At 41.2% G+C, this 19870-nt stretch overlaps 1 protein-coding gene across 1 annotated transcript; it reads left to right on the forward strand.

Moving 5' to 3' along the window:
• The first annotated feature begins 559 nt into the window (after window positions 1–559).
• LOC143859587 (uncharacterized) lies at window positions 560–1411 on the forward strand. The gene has a single exon (XM_077370245.1). The coding sequence runs from the start codon at window positions 560–562 to the stop codon at window positions 1409–1411; it is 852 nt and encodes a 283-aa protein (XP_077226360.1).
• Window positions 1412–19870: the final 18459 nt, after the last annotated feature.

Consider the following 19870-nt stretch of genomic DNA (forward strand, 5'->3'; position numbering starts at 1 on the left):
TGTTGCTAAAATGTTCCTAGAAAATGTAAAAAAGTAATCATTACACCATAAAAAGTAAATTAGCTAAATTATAAAGTTTTGAATGAAAAATTATCTAGAAAGGGTTATAAAATTTTAAAATTACGAAAAAAATACCAAATCACATATCGGAGGTTATGACAATTACGGGAAAAATAGAGGCTGTCAAATCAAAATAATTATTACAATCCCATATTTGCGGCATATTTGCGGGAGACCCGCGGGTTGACCCGGCCCACCCGCGGGCCGCGCGGGTCACGTAAATTTTGACCCGCCAAAATGTGGGTCATTTTCTCACCCGACCCGTGGACCCGCACCCGCATCACCCGCGGGTTGACCCGGCCCGACCCACCCGTTTGCCAGGTCTAATAGGGAGAGAGAGAGAGAGAGAGAGAGAGAGAATCAAAAGGGTTTTGTGGGGTTAGGGTTTTGAAGGAAGGAGAAATACGGGATTTGTGGGGAGATTGAAGAAGAGCTGAGCTAAGGGTTTCGTTTGTGACCCTTGTTACAGATAGTGGATTTTCTTTAGGAGAAATACGGGATGGGGAAACTATGGAAAATTTTGTTCTCAAACCATGACCAAGGTATTGTGCCTACAAAGTTAGACCTCATCACCCCTGTTGCTGAAGAACAAGAAAATTTGAAGCTTCATTTCAATGATGATGAGACCCTGGAATCTGAAGCTAAATGGGCGAATTGTCTGGTTGGGTATTTTATTGGCAGAAGACCCTTCTTCATCTCCCTTTGCGAATCTCTCTTGCGAAGATGGCAGATCTCCGGAAATCTACAAATGTACTACCTTGATCATGGTTTTATCATATTCAAATTCTCTTCTGCAGCCGATTGCACCCGAATTCTTGAAGAAGCTGGGCAACATTATGGAGGCAGACCCTTGATCCTTCAAAGGTGGGATCCGGATTCCTCTTTGCAAAAGAAGCAATTACCTGACATTCTCGTTTGGGTAAGGCTCCCGGGGCTTCACCTAAAGTTTTGGTCCCAGCATGGTCTAAGTAGAATCGCTAGTTTGATAGGTAAACCTCTGTACATGGATACCCAAACAGCAGAAGCTACTCGGCTTAATTATGCCAGAATGTGCATTCAAATCAGTGCTAAACAAGTCCTCCCATCCTCCATCACACTCAAAACCTCCTCCAAAGAGATTATCCAACCCATAATTTACAATTGGAGGCCGAAGGCTTGCACAAATTGTTGGGATTTTAGTCATTGCTTGGAAGATTGCCCTACTTCCATTCCATCCCATTCTAGGAAGGAATGGAGACCTGTTTCCAGAGTTGCTGAGGGTGTTCGTAGTAGTCCCATAAATCCAGATCTTCCTAAATCTGATCCTATGATTGGGTCTAAAGTTCTCAAAGAAAATATTCTTTCAGTTTGAAATGATGAGTTTGCCCAAGCTAACAGTTTTGCTTCCTTAGCCAATTCGGAAGAGGTTTTCGATGGGAAGGATTTATTTGGCATGTCTCTCAAAAGAAGACCCAGGTAAGGGCATTGTCTCCTCTCCCTCCACATCTGAGGGAGGATCTTGGCAAACCATTTCAAAGAAGAAAGGAAAAGCTTTCCCATCCCCCCCTTCTCTGCCGGGCCAAAGAACCCCCTTCAAAGGGCTCATCCCCAGATCTTACAGGTCCTAAGTGGGGTCTGGATCTCTTCTCTTGGGTGATTTTGGGTTCTTGTCCCCATCTGGTTGCTGTTGGGCTTTGAAATTTTGTTTCCCTTACTTGTTGCTTGCTATTGCTTTTTTGTGGGGTTTTCTATTTTTTTGCTGTTTTCTTTTGTTGTTCTCGTGTTGTTGGTTTTTTTGCCGTTGTTCTTGATTTGTTTTTGTTCGTGCTGCTATGCTCTTGGCTTGTTTTTGTTTCCCGGTCGCTTGTGGCTTGGGTTTGCTCTTGCTCAATCTTTGTAATCTCCTTTTTATCAATATATCTGGTCGGGGTCTGCCTAACCCCAGCTTACCCATCAAAAAAAAAAAGTTTGTTTTATAGCTTTCAGCAACACCGTTCACAAAAAGAAAACGGTGAAATTTCCTAAACGAGCAGAACTATTGAATTTCAATTTCAATTTCAATTTCAATTTCAAAAGGGGAATGATATTCTCATTTCTCCCCCCACTTTGTCCTCTGGCAGTGAACCATTCTTATGGTAAACGTTAGTGTCACCTTAGCCAAGAATCGATATACACATGCTCAAGTATCAACGGTAAATTGATAATGGTCCTACCTAACCCTTAAATTAATGGCAGATTTAATAGAAAAGATCCACTCTCTTAGATGCCCCCAATGGATCCTAGCCCATAAATTAATGGTTGAGTGAGTAGAAAAGATCCTGCCTTTAAGATGGCCCCGCAGCAAACTTGGATCTTAGCCCTTAAATTAATGGCAAGTTAAAAGAAAAGATCTTTTCTCTTAGATGGACCCGTAACAAATATGGATCTAATCTCTCATCCCATAGTAAATAATTTCATTCACAAATAAAATATTGAGGGGACCATGTAATTAGATGGTCTAAGCCATTCATTTGTTAGATCATCTCGTAGATTGGCCGTGCCCTGAATATGCGATGATCTTAACGGTCTGATCTGTAGTTGTTTTATGTTAGGTTAAGCAAAGGCTGCTTGAAGCAATACACCCTAGGTATCTAGTTTGGAATACCTAGACTGTTGCCTCCGGCCCCTATATATAGAGATACATTAAGGTTATAACAGGTTAATGGGCTCTAGCCCATGTAAGCCCACTACACCGGTCCATTATCCTATTGGGCTTATATTAGAACATACATAGGGTTATACTATATACCCAACATTTTATACCGTGATGTCTATTTTAAACCTCTACAAATTGGAGGGTTAAGATCATCCTATGTAGAAGTTTTTTGGCTGCACAATCTATTTGGGGAATTGATTTCAGCACAACCATGTTTTGATACATGCGCGCATGTATCTTGTCTTTTAGTATTTAATTGTTTCATAAGGGTGTGTTTGGATGATAGGAATCAAGAATTGGTATGGGCATCCAATTCCATTCCCATACCAATTCCCTCGGTAAAGGGAATGTCAATTTCGATTATGATGTTTGGATAGGTTTTTAGGATCAGGAATGGTATTGGCATCTCCTCTCTCCCAAACCCTCTTCTCTCTCCTGAATGTTTTCTGTTTTCTCATGCTTCTCACAAACCCACCTTAGCTCTTTTGTTGGGAATCCTTTTGGTAAATTAAAAACCCCAACCAAGAGAAAGATTAGGATCCGGTCATCTGTTTGTATTTTTTTAATTTGTATTTGATATTTCATTTAATTCTGGAATAACAAAGGTAAAAATGATAAATTCAACATCCTAACTTCCTCTGTAAGGGTAATAAGACAGTTAACTAAATTCATTCTTGTATCTTCCAATTGATGATACTATTTAATTTTTTTTACTATTTTTAACAAGTATCGTCTATGAGCTGCCAAGAACCATATGATAGAATTTCTAGTTGTGTTTTTAACCAGAGCTTCAAAGTTTTAATTTCGATGCAACTCAGAGCCTGAGAAAAGTGAATCTCAGATACAGAAAAGAATTTAAAGAAAAACAAAAAACTAGTGGAATAAAATAAGATTAGGAAGATCATAAAAGCAGATGAAAAATATCTCAAATGAGAATGGAAGAAGAATTATAACGAGAGGGAGAGTGAAATTCCAATGCCTAAAACTACTACTATGGGAGAGAATAAAGGAGAGAAATTTTCTCCACCAAAAGAGAATGTTTTTGCAAAGGGAATCAGAATACCACCTCTCTTGGGGGGTAACATAATCCGGCCTATATTCCACCAAAAATTCCGCTAGGCAATACCCATTACACCGATTAAGGTCAGCCAAACACTGTAATTCACAGAGTCAGAATCAAACACCGATTCTGATTGCCTATTCCAGCAATCCAAACGCGCCATTAAGTGCTTTTTGGGAACCGTAATAACCCTTTTACAGCTCTTTAAATAATAAAAGACAAAATACATGAACGCATGTATCAAAACATGTTCGTGGTGGAATCATTTCCCTCTATTTATCATCGAGTCCCATATAAAAACTAAGATGACGTTATCAATTGTTTTTATATTGTCCCCCACCATAAGGGACCCAATTTTAATTAGATCCACCTATATCTATGTCACATTCTATTTGAATCCTAACCCTGGTTGTGTCTGTTTGGGAGCCCATTTATAATAGTTTTTTCTGTTGCAATCAGGCTTTTGCTTTGAGCGTCCAAAATTTTACGTGGAGGCGTGGAGCCCTGAGAGCCGAATCCATACAGAGACTGAGGCGAGATGTAACGACCACTATAATTTCACTGTTATATTTTTCCTTACTATAATAATAATAGCACCCTAATTGAGTTAATTAACTATATTGATAAGGGCACCCTTTTGTATCACTTAAACGTATTGGTAACACCACCCCCCTTTAGTCATTGGTGGCTTAAAAACACTAAAAGAAACATGGGCACTCTAGCAATGTACATTAGAGATTAAAATGGAAAGTGATAAAGATGAATTTGAAAAGAAAAAAAAAGGAACCCAAATCTTGCTCAACTCTTGTGGATTGTTTGTGCAAGCCTTTGTTTTACTTTCATTCTAAAATAAATTACTTAAACTATTGACGTTTAGTTCGGCTGTATATCATGACAGATCATCATGTGGATTGTTTGTGCAAGCCTCCTGGGCTATTCTTCTTTAAAAAATAGTGTGCATATGCTTCTATATGATATGATACTCATTACACATCAATATGTACTTTGAATCTTCTTATCATGTTAAAAAACCATCACATAAATGAACAAAATGATCGAAAAATTCGAAACACACTTGTAAGCCCAAGGGTTCTCATGGGTCTAATCATTCACCTTACCTTCTTGTTTTGATGTTAGCAAACTAAATTGATTAGCATTTATGGACTGATGTGTTGCTTTGAGGTGTAGTGTTGTATACATGATTTTCATGTCATAATCGCCATTACACAACTCTTCACAACACATGGCTTGTGGATAGGAACCAAGAGCTTGCACCTACAGTGAAGACATCCTCATTTGAAGATGTTCAAATCAAGAAGCTCATCATGAAGATTCCACAAGTTCCTAGCAAGTGTCAAGAAGGAGCTTGGAGTTGAGCATGCCATGGTGACACCTCATGTACCTCAACATGCATTGAAGATTGGAGGACAAGTCATAAGAGCAAGACAAGTTGAAGATGTTCACCCCAAGCTAAAGAAGTCCAAGGAAGTGCAAAGGAGCGAATATATTCCAAGAAGATTCAAAGGTATCATTTTTAGAATGTATTTAGAGTCCTAATGATTTTATGTTTAAATGCACTTTCAAAAGGTTTTCAAATGGTTTTCATACTTAACTTTTTACATCTTTGAAAACCGTACACACACCCAAAAATGTGTTTTGAAAATCTAGGACTAAAACCCAAAGACCATGGCCCAAAAGCCCCTGGATTTTAAAGTTAAAAATGGAATTTCACACAGGGCCGGTCGACCGGGCTATGCCGGACGACCGCGGGATGGAACCTGGAATTCCAGGGCATCTCGAAAATTATCGGGCCGATCGACCGAGTCAAGCCGGGTTACCACGGATATGTGTCTGTTTCAAACAGAACATTCTGTCATGGGTTTGGGCGGGCGAACGTCGTGGGTCGGTCGACCGCGGATAGTTTTTTAGCTTAAAATTTGAGCGAACAGGTAGCCCTCGCTGGGCGACCGTCATGGGGCCGGTCGACTGCGATGGTAAGGAATTTGAAAATGAAAAAGGACGCCCGATATGGGGGAGCAACCGCGGTGGCTCGGTCAACCGCGACGGTCGGGCAAACTAGCCATTGGGGCTTTCGCAGGTTGACTTTTTCAACCCTGTTTTTTAAAGTTTTACCCCCAAACGGTCATATTTTCAAATACAAACATGATTAAAACCTATCTAAACAAGCTTTTGAACATTTTGAGAAAGATCAAATCCCATTTCTTTGACTTAAACTTTTCAAATCAAAAGCAAAAACCTCTTTGAACTTGTATTTCTACATCTTGTCAAGAGGCACTCCGTAGGGCTTTACATTTGTATTTTCTTGGAGTGATTGTGAGCTTACAATGTTGTAATCCGCCTATTAAGAGGCATTGAGTGTTTTTCTTTTTCTTTATCTTCATTGAGGGTCTTCTCTTCGGCCCATTAAGAAAGGTGAAGACAACATGAGGGTTTGTCCTTACGCCGAAGGCTTCGTGCAGATGGGCTTCGCTTTGGCCCTTGAGAATAGAAAAGCTTGATGTGGACCCCGATCCGAGGATGGTGAGGAAACGAGTCCCTACATCCTCTAAGATCTCCACATGAAGGAGAGCTCTGCCAATGAACTCTCAAAACGGTGCCACCTTCATACCATAGCACGAGTGGCGATATAAAAAGAAAGAGATACCTCTTGATCAGGAGCCAAGGCTCAAAACCAAGAGCACCTAAAATAACTCAGAGTCGCCATCCCATGGATAGGCCATGGAACCCCAAAATCAAATCTTCTGTGCAATGGATAACCAGAAATATATATGGGCTCGTGCCTGATTACGAATGGAGAAGGTCCGAAGAGCACCCCCAATTCATCTGAGTGCAAGCACTTGGTCTCTTATGCCATTTTCATTAACTACAAAGAATTTTGGGCAAAATCATGTGAAATGGGAACAAAATATCCCCGGGAAGACGTCTACCTAATCATGCATGACCAGGGGATAAAATAATAAGCACACACAAAATAAAATAAAAAATGTGTCACCTAATGACAACTAGGTTATGAGTGACATGCCTAACTGGTGTCTAAGTTCTAGTGAACAAACACATACATGCTACAGCTAAAGGTATAGGTCTGCACAAGAAAGTAAGAAAACACAACAAAATATACAATATAACAACACAACAAATCCTACGACTCTAAACGATTTAGCCGGAGTCCTTAGATGGTCTGATGTTCATCCAAAGAAGCCTACGTATCCCCCGCCTCCACGAGAATCAAAGCAACGTAGTTCTTCGCACCTATTCTAAGCTATGATGCCTAAGACACCTAGACCTCTATCCTAGACTCGATCTAAAAGACCGGATTAGTTGTTAAAGCTTCTTGAGCGATTATTTAAATTCTAGTGAATTGTAGATTTTAGGACACCCTATATGCCCTAACTAAATGCAGATTAGCACTAAGCTAATGCAGGTGGTTCCTACAATCTATGTGTAACTAGGCTGTGTTTCCTGAGGAAAACAAAGGGTGGACTAACGTATCCTACTCTAATCATCAGTCGGCGATGTGGATCGCCAACTGACCGAACGGAGGCGTTCCTATAACTCTAGGACAGACCCCTAACTCTAAAACAAGCACACAACAAACAAACAATCAAATAACATATCAAGAAGAAACTCCTAACTCTAAAACTCTCTATCTATGAGAAACTCCTAACTCTAGAGGAAGATCTTTTTAAAACAAGGTTTTAACGGTTTTTGAAAGATTTTCAAAGTTTATTTACAAGGTTTGGCTGGACTTGGGATAAAGATCCCAAGCTGCACTACGTACCTCGTGAGAGAGGAAGATCTTGTTGAAAACAAGGTTTTTAAAAGATTTTTGTGCATTTTTTAAAGAATTCAAATGATTTATTTAAAAAGTTTGGCTGGACTTGGGATAAAGATCCCAAGTTGCACTACGTACCTCGTGGAAGAGGATCAAGCCAACATAGTTCGAAACGAACTTTCCTAAACTACTCCAAAACACAACACATTACACTTTTTTAAGGTTTTTGATGTTTTCAAATGTTTTTGATGTCTTAAATTTCTGATGTTTTTGAGTTTTCAAATATTCCAATATTTTTTTAGATTTTAAAGCTTTTCCAATATTTTTGGATTTCGAAAGTTTCTAATGTTTTTGGAGTTTAAAGTGTTTTTTGAATTTTTAAATGTTTTCACCCTTTTGGCCAAAGACCTAAGGGAACACAAAGCAACACCTTAGGGCCAAACCCTAGGGCTAACAGGGGAAACCCCTAAACCAGGTAAGCTAAAGTCAAAGATAAAGAAATGATCTAAGATCCCAAAAGGCAAAGCTCTAATGAGACTGCTAGTCTTTAAAGAAGAAAAGCGACGACAACAGTAAGGAGAAGCTCCTAAAAACAACTAAAGAAAGGGAGAAATGAGTCAAAGACTCTCTAATGACACTATCAAAAGGACGAATGAGTCAAAGACTCTATACTGATATAACCTAAAAGACAAATGAGTCAAAGACTCTCTAATAATACCAAATGAAGGACGAGTGAGTCAAAGACTCGCTAATAATACCGCCAAGAAAGACAAATGAGTAAAAGACTCCCTAATAAGGGCAAATGAGTCAAAGACTCTTTAATAATACTGCTAAAGAATACAACTGAGTCAAAGACTCTCTAATAAGGACAAATGAGTCAAAGACTCTCTAATAATACTTCTAAAAAGATGAAGGAATCAAAGACTCGCTCCTGAAGAAGGGGGTGTGGACCTCGATCCGAGAGAGGCGGGGGGACGAGCCCCCAGAAAATCTCTAGACCATCCACGTGAAGGAGAGCTCCGCCAAGGAACTCTCGAAAGAGTGCCCCTCACAACATGAGTGGCGATGTAAAGTGAGATACCTCTTGATTCGGGGACTAGCCCGGATTCGAGGCGTACCTTAAACAAAGAAAGAGTCGACATCCAAGGAAGTAGGCCATGGATCCCATGCTGTGCTCTGTCGCAATAGATAACCAGAGATACAAAAGGTCTGTGCCTGATGACGAATGGGGAAGGGGTTAGGCGCCCCCAATTCGCCCAAGTGCGAGCACCTGGTCTCTTATGCCATTTATTATTAACTTTGAAGAGTTTTGGGCGAAAATCATGCGAAATGGGAACGAATATCCCCGAGATAACGTCTATCTAATCATGCATGTCTCGGAGATGAATAATAAGCACACACAAAAAGAAATGAAAGACATGCCACCTAAGAATAGCTAGGTTATGAGCGTCATGCCTGATTGGTGTCTAAGTTCTGGTGGACAAACACATGCATGCTACAGCTAAAGGTATAAGGTCTGTACAGGAAAGTAAGAAAACACAGCAAAACATACAATATGACAAACCCTGGACTCTAATGCGATACTTGACTCGGACCAAGATGGCCATCCATCCTGGCTGCACTACGTATCCCGGCCTCGGAAAGAATCAGAGTTAACGTAGTTCATCGACCTATGCTAAACTACAATGCTTAACCCTCTAGGACCGCTATCCTAGACTCGATCAACTAGACCTGACTAGTTTTTAAGGCTTCTTGCTATTACTTAAGTTCAGTGAATTGTAATTTTTAGAACTCCCTATATGCCCTAACTAATGCAAGTGGACCCTACACCCTATGTGTGACTAGGCTGTGCGTCCTAAGGAAAATCATGGGCTATCTAAATGCGTTCTAGTCTAGCCATCAGATCGACTAAATGTCTAACCGACCACGACTCGAGGCCTCCTAACTCTGAGGACACTCACACGACAAGACTTGGCAAAGCAACACAATCAGGACAGACTCCTAACTTTATGACACCCCCAAACGTCTAGGACAGATTCCTAACTTTATGGGAAGATATTTTGAAAATGATTTGCAAGGTTATTTTGAAGAATTTTTGTATTTTTGGAAGGTTTGAAAGGTTTTGAAGCTATGAAAGTTTTTTGAAGTTATGAAAGTTGTGAAGTTGTGAAAGTTGTGAAAGTTGTGAAAGTTGTTACTGAACTCAGGATGCCAGCTACAAGCCTGAGCTGCCTACGTACCCCTCAGCTAGGGATCAAGCCATCCGTAGTTCGAACTAGAATTTCCTAACTACTCCTAATGACTCTTGATTTTTGAGATTTTTGGTTTTTTAGATGTTTTTGAAGTGTTTTTGAATTTTTGACACAAGAGGACAGAATCCTATCATCATAAGGGTAGGATAGACTCCTGATATCCCGCAAAGGTTGGACAGCATCCTATGCTTTGCGGGGGAATTGGACAGAATCACGACTCTGCAAGGGTTGGACAGCATCCTATACCCTGCAAGAGCGGATAAAAATCACATGACTTGATGAGAGGGTGGACAGAATCCTAACCCTTATGATGATAGGACCGACTCCTAAAAGATTGACTCTCTAAGTAAGGACAGACTCCTATGCTAAAGGACTGACTCTGAAAGATGGAAGGACAGAATCCTAAACTTTATGAAGGGATGGGACAAAATTCTAAACTCTACAAGGGTAGGACAGACTCCTAAACCCTAGGATGGTAGGACAGACTCCTAAACTCTCCATGACTGACTCTAAAGAGGAAGAAATCCCTTAACCTGCAAAGACTCTAAGGCAGGAAGGGAAGGGGGTGGCTCAAGATACATTCCGTCATAGCCTTGACCCGACGAGGCGCTCCCATGATCGATGGAATCTCGAAACACAAAGAGTATCCCAAGGAACGTCAGGAGAATGACTCTTAATGGAGAATAAACCCGAGAAAATGTCCCTATAATCGATGGAATCCCGAAGCCTGAGTAGGATCCCTAGGAACGTGAGGAGAGTGAACCTGAAGAAGACCCCCTAAACCCTGTAGGAAATGATGATCTCGAAGGAGAGGGAAAGAGGATTTCAAAATGAAAATCAAGTGTCGAACCATCATGAATCATCAAGACGGGGATCGCAAATATCAAAGGCATTGGCAGTTTTGTCCCCAAACTAACTTCGAATAGACAACTTGGTATCAAATTTTATCCAACAGGGAAACATTATTTAATCGAGTAAGAGAACTAGAAGAAGCCTACTGTCCACCATGATCCTTCCGAATGCTTAAAACCCATATGGGGCTTTGGAATCTTGTGAGCAAACAAGTTTGAAATTATGATACCATTATAGCAAAATAAAGTGCTACTGCTCATGGAACAGAGGCAAGAGAAGAGAATTGAGCTTTCAAACGATGCATGTACAACTATCGAACCATGGTTGAATTAACATTGTTCTGCGGTTATGCAATTTAGAGCTTTACAAGTTTCTAAAACAGGGTTCCACCTATGTAATTTTCCAAAATCGATGAGGTTAACCAAAGTGGGTTCTACAATTATTCGTGGACAGAATTTTAGCAAGCAGAAAACAATGATACAAACCATCTTGTTGTTTAAAATCGCATAATATGATCCCTCGACATTCACACCACTATGTGTTAACCTTCGCACTAATGCCTTCTTGCCTCCTTTCTCCACCTGGTCAAATTCAAAATTGATTCCTTGTCTTCCCCAAATAGAACTCTACAAAGGCTTCATCTCCAAATTTGTAATGGCGAACTGGATAACATTCAAGCTTCTGTTCATGAAAAAATGGATTTTCTTAAAGCAGTTGATAGGGAGATCAAACTGTGCTCTCCCTTATCTAAAAAGAAGAAAAGCCACAAAAAGTCCAAGAAACTTGCAAAGTCCCATGTCAAGCATCACATAGAAGATGAAGAAGATATTTTCTCATCCTTTGATGATCGCCTGAAGCAGCTAATGAGAACTACCTCTACAAGAAGTGAAAGCCTGCCTTCAGATGATGATCCCACCAGTCCAGTGCAAAAAACCACCATCCTGAATCAGCAAACCACCTTCTTGAATTTCGAAAACCACTTCCCTGGTTTGGCTAATTCCACTGCTACTCCCTGCCATAAGGACAGTCCTAAATGGGTGAAAGACCAAATGCTATCTTCGCTTCCCCAAAAATTCGACCTTGGATCAGCAGGTTCTGCAGCCTATCCTCTGACGAGCAGCTCATCCCAGCTTACATTACTTGAGCAAGTAAACAAAGGTACTACTCCCAATAAAGAAAACCTGCAAAAGTCTGATAATGAGAAAGAAAATCAGCAAATGCTGGCAGCTAAGGGCACTTTAACTGTCAGGAATAGCAGCAATGATGGTAGTCTTCTTGAAACTGAGTCCAAGGATATTTCAAATTCTCCTTCTCATAGAGATGGTAGCTCCTCAAAAAACGTGGAGTGCTATGGGTTAGCAAAAGCTGACCGTTCTATAGCTGGCACAAATTCAGCACTAAAATTAACTAGTACTGCTGCTAGAGGGTCAAATCCAATTACTGTTTTGACTAATATTGAGCCTGTATCTGCTGTGCAAAAGAGCTTATCTTCTTCTTGGAAGGAGGAAAATCTAGATGCAAGTGGGCCTTTCGAAATTCAAATTTCCCACCCATCCCCAATTCAAAACAATGTCAAAAATATCCTCAGTAGCTTAGGTACAGATTCTGGTTTTCTGCAGCCAGGAATCTCAGAAACCTTGTTCACCAACACTAAGGATATACCTCAAAGCTCCCTTGATGCTCCTCTCAAGCCGATCCATAACAGCCACCCAAAGGATGCAAAGGCCATGGAAGCCCAGATTCCAAATCCTATTACCCCTTGGAAAAATCTCTTTGCTGTACCACCTTCTACTCCTATCTCAACAAATCTGGATCACATTAACCCTGTTTCTTCAGAAAAAGAGGAAATGGCATTATCTTTCGAAGACGCAGTTATTGAAGAACATGGGAAAAAATGGGCTAACTGCCTTGTAGGGTATTTCATTGGGAAGAGACCCTACTTCATTTCTCTCCGAGATGCTCTAAGCCGCAAATGGAAGTTGCATGGTAATCTTCAGATGTTTACCATGGACCATGGCTTCTTTCTCTTTAAATTCTCGTGTGAGGAAGATTGTACTCGGGTCCTAGAGGAGAATGGTCAAAATTTTGGGGGAAGGCCATTGATTGTTCAACGATGGGAACCAAATACCACCATGGAAAAGGAAAAACTCACAGAAATTCCGATCTGGATCAAACTTCGTGGGCTCCATCTAAAGTTTTGGAACCACCATTGCCTAAGTAGAATTGCTAGCTTGATTGGTAAGCCCCTCTACATGGACACTCAAACAGCTGAGTCATCTAGGCTGAATTATGCTAGGCTATGTGTGCTAGTTAGTGTGGATCAATCCCTCCCAGATTCTATAAAACTTCGTACTTCCTCAGGTGAGATTATTCAACAAATTGATTATGATTGGAAACCGAGTTCCTGTTCATTTTGCAAGGACTTTAGTCACAGTACTAAAGCTTGCCATCTTTATTCAAATCATGTTCATCCTCAGCCTAAGAAAGAATGGAGACCAGTCAGCAAAATCCAATCCGAAATTGTCTCTGATATTTCGAGTTCAGCCCTCCATCAACATGAAGATACAAATCAGAACTTGGATAAAAATTATCCTCTTCCGACCAACTTTAGTCCCCTTGTGCCTATGCATAGGTCTGCAATTCAAGTTGGTAATACATTCTCAGCCCTTGAAGGCCTTAGTTCTGATACCCCTGCCGAAATCTCAAATCCAGTAGCTCCTTCTCCGGACACTCACTCCACAGATGGTTCTTGGCAAACTTTTAAGAAAAAGAAGGAAAAGAAAGGGAAATCTCCAGTTTCGTTCCTTCGACCATCTCCTACATTTGTGCTTCCCTCCATTTCAAGACCCTCTATAAAATTAGGATAAGTTGGATCATTGGGGCTTGATTTGGAGTGTTAGCTTGTTTTCTTTTCATTCCCCTTTTGGGCTGTATTGCTTTGTTTTGGTTGGGGACTCTCTGGTCCTCTTTAGTTTTCCTTTTGGTTCTCCTTTTGGAGTTCTTTTTTGTTTACCCATCTGTTGTGGGGTTGCCTTTTGGCTTTCTTGATGTATCTCTTTTTTTCTTTTAATATATCTGGTAGGGGTCTGCCTAACCCCAGCTTGCCCATCAAAAAAAAAAATATAAAAAATTGTCGCAGTTTTAATGGAGGAGACAAGCTGGATTCGTGCGATTATTAAGACATGATAATGTCAACATCAGCGCCTTGTCTGGATGATGGTAGCTCCATTTTGATTCCTCAGATCAGATGAAAAGAAGGGGTAACAACTGACCAACATCCATCTATCTGACAACTTGTACAAGACAACAGTCTAAGCGATAATAGCAACAATCATATAAAAGCTCCCTGTTTAGTTTCAAATGGGCATGAATCCTACAACCACTAAACTAGGGGTATTTCCAAAATTTCAGATTCTACAAGCCTCGTGAAGCATTTCTTCAAATGTGAAATACATGATTTCAATTTGGTGCAAGGTTGCTAAGTAATTCATACTCATTATCCTTTAGACAAATACACCCATGTCACAAAATGAAACTCTCAGTAGATGAACAAAAGAGATGAAACCGATTTTTTACTTTGGGAAAGAAAAAGACCAAATAGAGAGGACCTCATATCAAACTGCAGGCTATCCGGATACACACTTCAGATTAACAAACCAAACATAAATCACAACCAAGGAAGAATCTGCATCCCACCCCTTTTCTGCAATGAGATGTCTAAAACAAACACCCAAAAGGAGAGTAATCAACAAAATTCAAGGAGGACTAGCTAACCCTAAAATCATAGAACACTTGAAAGAGTTAAAATGGACATGTTTTTGCAAATTTTAAAATATTTTGGGAACAACAGTTTTAAAGAACCCAAAAGAAATCAGTTTATCACAGACTAATTTTCTTTTAGAAAATTAGCCACTAATGAAAAGAACCAAACAACACAAACAAGAGACGGGCTCTAGATAACACTATAAAGAAGAAATGAGGAGAGTCTTACCTTCTTGCCTTTGTCCTTCTTCTCTTGCTATGATTTCTCCGTGATCCGAATCGCAAGTCCGCAAAATCACCTCCTTCTCCTTTCTTTTCTTTTTTTTCAACAATTCCAAAGGGAAATATGGGGTCGGTGGCTGGAATTAGACCTTGAGTGGACTGATCTGTGTACAAAATTGGAGAGTTGGTTTTTGGGATGAGTGGAGATCACTGATTTGGGGTTGGGGATATATTGAAAATTATGGAAGAGGAATAAAAATGGGGTTCGGTAGTGATGATGGAGAGGGTGGCTAGCAATGGTGGTGGGGAAATGAAGGTGGGTTTTGTGAAGATGGTGGTGGTGGAGGTGGCTTGTGGGGGTGGGGAAGAGATGAGTCCGACGTGAGGTTGGATCGGGGAAGATGGAACGGGTGTCGGATTCCGGCAAAACTCACCGGAGAAGAAGGATTTTCTTCTCTCTGCTCCTCTCTCTCTCTGTGTATGTTAGAAAAAAAATAAAAAATGACAAAAAAAACTAGATGGGCGAAGGGATCGATGGATTTGGAGGTGGATGGCCGAGAAAATGGTTTGGGTTTCGAAATGGGTTTTGATAGAAGATGGGTTTGAATGGGATAGCAGCAGAGGATCGAAGATGGATTTTGGTGGAGAAAACCGAAGTGGGTTTTGGCGGAAATAGCAGAGGTGGTGGATGGGTTTAGCCGGCCGGATTTGCAGAGGTGGCTGCTAGGAAGGTGGAGGTAGAAAAGGAAGAAAATGGTGGTGGGTTTTCTAAAATGGGTTTGTGATGAAATGAAATGGGTTTTTATAAAAATAGAAAAATGGTAAAAACAGGGGATGTGGGTTTGAGGTGGAAAATGAAGAGGGGAAGTGTAGACACCCCATTTTGACCCGACCCTAAAGTCCCCCAAATCGAATAAGAACTTCGTAAATCCAATAAAATTTCCAAATTCCGAGTCCCAAAATATCCTGAAATTAATCTAAAAAATTCTTAAAGGACTGGGCCCAAATGAGAAGAAGGCTCAAGTTTTGGGCATCTTGTTGTGCGCATTTGCGGGTACAAATTCCCCAGAAGATTTTTAGTGTTCTCGGGAATACCCCGGTAAAATTTCATGGCAATCAGGCAAAAAATGTAGAATAAGGCGAGCCGAGTTGGTGCCATTATCAAAGCTGGCTGTGCTCATATCATTTTCATCGTTCAATACAAAAAGGGGGTGCATTACAGAGGCTAGAGATTGCCCATGTCGACCCGCGGGTCATTCAGTGTAAAGAAGATGAAAAAGGTTAGTGCAGCTATCAAAGCAGGGTAGTGTTGATGCTATCTCTCTTTATTGCAGAAGAGGGGGGTGAAACAATCAAGTGAGGGTGCTCATTAATGAAAAGAAAATCAAATAGGGCATAGTGGCAATAGGGTAAAATCGCCTTATCCTTGGGACATTTAATAAGGTGGGCATTACTTTCCCTACAAGCAATGATCATGGGCTATTGGATAAGAAGGGTGAGATGTAGGGCTGAGATAATCCAGGGCATTAAAAAAATAAAAAAATAAAAGCAAGTGGAATTAGTAAAAGAGGGGATCAATGGTTGAGAGCAGCCAAGGAAAGAGGATGCCACATAGATGGTTAGGATTAGACTTAGGAATTTAACCCTAAGTATAAAACTAAGAGAGCTCTTGCGTGAAACAGGGGAGAGGCTCATTTTTTTTTTGAGAAAAATCAAGAAGCAGAGAGAGGGAGAAAGAGCCGCCTACCATTTCCACCTCCACCGGCAAGCCGCCTCCATCTCCTCCCTCATCTCTTCACTTCCCAGCCACCCTCATTCCTCTCCCACTTCATCTTCCCTAAACCCATTTTAAAACACCATCAAAACCACCAAGCCTCTCCTCAAGCCCATATCCACCAAACCCACCTTCTTCTCCGGCAAGCCTATTCTCTCCACCACCATTCAAACCCCATTTCTACCCAAAACCACTTCAAACCCTTACCCAAAACCCATTTCACCCTTAAACAGAGAGAGAGAGAGAGAGAGAGAGAGAGAGAGAGGCAGAGAACAGAGAGATTCGCCCCCATCTCCACCGACTCCGGTGACTTTGCCGGAATCCAACCCAGCGGCCATCCTCTCCTCCCTCATCTCCATCGCCCATCGTCACCACCGGTCATCCTCTGCCATTTCCCCAAACCCATTTCAAAAACCCAAACCATTTTCTCAGCAACCCAACCACCCAAACCCACCTCAGATATCCTACCTTTTTCCGGAATCCGGCCCCATCTCCGGCCAGCCCAAACATCTCCGGCCGGCCACCTCCACCTTCCCCTTTATTTTCACCCCAACCACCTCCTCCATTTTCTCCGCCAAGCCTATCCCAGCCGTTCATCTTCTCCTTCGTTCGCAACCACCGCCAGTCGGAATCCGGCAAGGACAAACCCCATCTCCGGCAAGCCATCTCCGACCCCAACCTCTACAACTCACCTCTACCCAAAGCCCATTCCGTTTCCACCAAACCCACATTTGTAAACCCCTGTCATCTCCACCATCTTCACAAAACCCATTTCGTTTTTTCCCCCATCACAGCCACCGTACCCCCGCCCCCATTACTTCCATCTCCACCACCTTCGTTTATCCCCATCTTCCTCAGCCATCTTCTCCATCCTCTCCTTCCTTCACCACCATTTTTGCCACCCAATCAAACCCATTTTTATCTTCTCTGCCCAAAAAACCATTTCAAAAAAAAAACAGAGAGAAGGAAAACGAGGGAGATGGAGCCACCGGCCATTCTTCCTTTCTCCGGCCTCTTCCCATCTTCAACCTTCGAACCCCACCACCATTGCTAGCCCTTCTCCATCATTTCCACCGATCAACCCAAACCCCCATTAAAACCCAATCGGCCCAAACCCATTTCATTTTTCATCTTCGTCATCTTCACAAAACCCATTTCATTTTATACCTCCACACCCTTGCTAATCCTCTTCCCAAAATCCAAATCCGACCCCATTTTCCTCCCCATAGCAGCCACCTCCATCTGTTCCTTCAAACCATTTCCCTATAACCCATATTCACCTCCACTATCCCTATCAGCAAAGAGACCTTCTCGGCAGCATCCTTCTCTAGTAAAATCGCTCATCATTTTCATTGCCTCTGCCTATCGTCAAGGTGAGATACAGAGGAGTGCTCGGAATTTCCATATTCAGGTAGTCTCTGCATTCTTTTCTAATAATAATCTAAGGCTAGTATGTTTGCTCTTGTTTAATTTCTTCCATGACTGAATGGGGTTTGATGTGCGATTTGATTTCCATTCATTTTATTTTGACATGGCTTTAACCTGTGGTAACAGATTTCTCTTATCAGTTTCGGCTTTGCTTTGCATTTTGGTGGTCTATGATTTCTAAGTTTTTTTTATTTTTATTTTTATTTTTAACAATGCTCTGTGTTAGAAACTGTTACATGGTTTGGGTTTACTCAGCAGGTGTTCTTGATGGTTGTATGAGGCTAGTCCCCACCTTGTTAAGGCAAGCAATATGTTTCATGATGTGAAATGCCTGTTTAATTGGTAATGAGATTTGATAAAGGGGTTTTCAAAGACTAGTAGTGATATCAGCATGCCTATTGTTTTGTGTGTCTCTCGCATAGTATTAGTTTGGGTTCTCTCATTTTTCCATGCGGTAGATGCTGTCAAGTGCAATTCAATACCTGATCATGTACATAGCTCCCATCCGAGCTCATGTGTTCCAACTCCATACATGTTTAAGTTTTTTCCCCAATCATTTCTTAGAAGGCTTCTCTTTTAAATTTTGATGTATTTGAATGGCAAAGGTATATGGAGTGAAAGGTAGGCCATCATATCATCCTTAACATGGGAATGTTGTTGGAGGATAAAAATGTAATCACTGGACAAGAATGTGAGCCCATGGAGTAGCTGCTCTCGAAGCCGTATAGCTGAAATTTATCTTATCTATTAGCTCGTGTTCATCTCAATGAAAGGGCTGCATTTGGGAGACATTTCTAATGTCGTCGAGACATGGCAAAAAGGTTTAGAATGGGTCTCGCCGGTCAAAGTTCGTCCCCTTAAAGCCATATTTGTTAAGGTCTTTGCATCTTTCCTCCTTCATCAGTGGTATTTTGATCGCGATACAGATTTTCTGTCTTAATATGGCTCCAATAATTTTATCTGCATGAGAATGTGCAAATGAGAGCATGAAAGATCAGCCTGAATGGATGAAGTAAAAGGATCCCTTGGATTCAAGTGAATATTCTTCTCATGTAAACCCTCTTGGCAGTTGATTAAGTGACCAAGCGATCTAAATCCATGCCAAGTTACCGGTCGTTCCATCTGCCTCTTATCTTTCTTGTAGATAAAGGACATGGTTGTCGCTAGTGTAGTCTTACTTGCTTTAAGATCCGAAAAGTTCATTTTGGTCTTGGCCCTGCCGCATCATCCTGTAATTTTCAATATGCGTATCTCAATCAATCCCAGAAACTGCCCTCGGGGTTCGGGCTATGATGGGATGTATCTTGAGCCAACCCCTTCCCTTCCTGCCTTAGAGTCTTCGCAGGTTAAGGGATTTCTTCCTCTATAGAGTCAGTCGCAGAGAGTTTAGGGGTCTGTCCTACCGTCTTAGGGTTTGGGAGTCTGTCCTACCCTTGTAGAGTTTAGGATTCTGTCCTATCCCTTCATAAAGTTTAGGATTCCGTCTTTCCATCTTTCAGAGTCCGTCTTCAGCATAGGAGTCAGTCCTTCAGTCTTTCAGAAGTCTGTCCTATCATCATAGGGGTTAGGATTCTTTCCAACCTCTCGTCAAGTCATATGATTTTATCTAGTCTCTTGCAAGGTATAGGATGCTGTCCAACCCTTGCAGAGCTGTGATTCTGTTCTTTTCCCCCGCAAAGCATAGGATGCTGTCCAACCTTTGCGGGATATCAGGAGTCTGTCCTCCCCTTGTGATGATAGGATTCTGTCCTCTTGTGTCAAAAAATAAAAAACATCTGAAAAACCAAAAATCTCAAAAATCAAGAGTCATTAAGAGGGTAGTTAGGAAAATCTGGTCCGAACTACGGATGGCTTGATCCCTAGCTGAGGGGTACGTAGGCAGCTCAGGCGTGCAACTGGCATCCTGAGTTCAGTCACAATTTTACAACTTTCACAATTTCACAACTTTCACAACTTTCACAAGTTTCACAACTTCAAAAGCTTCTATAAGCTT

Source organism: Tasmannia lanceolata, unplaced genomic scaffold (genome assembly GCF_043159265.1).
Source record: "Tasmannia lanceolata isolate RefF3 unplaced genomic scaffold, GAP_Taslan_0.1 ptg000035l, whole genome shotgun sequence".
Classification (NCBI taxonomy): domain Eukaryota; kingdom Viridiplantae; phylum Streptophyta; class Magnoliopsida; order Canellales; family Winteraceae; genus Tasmannia; species Tasmannia lanceolata.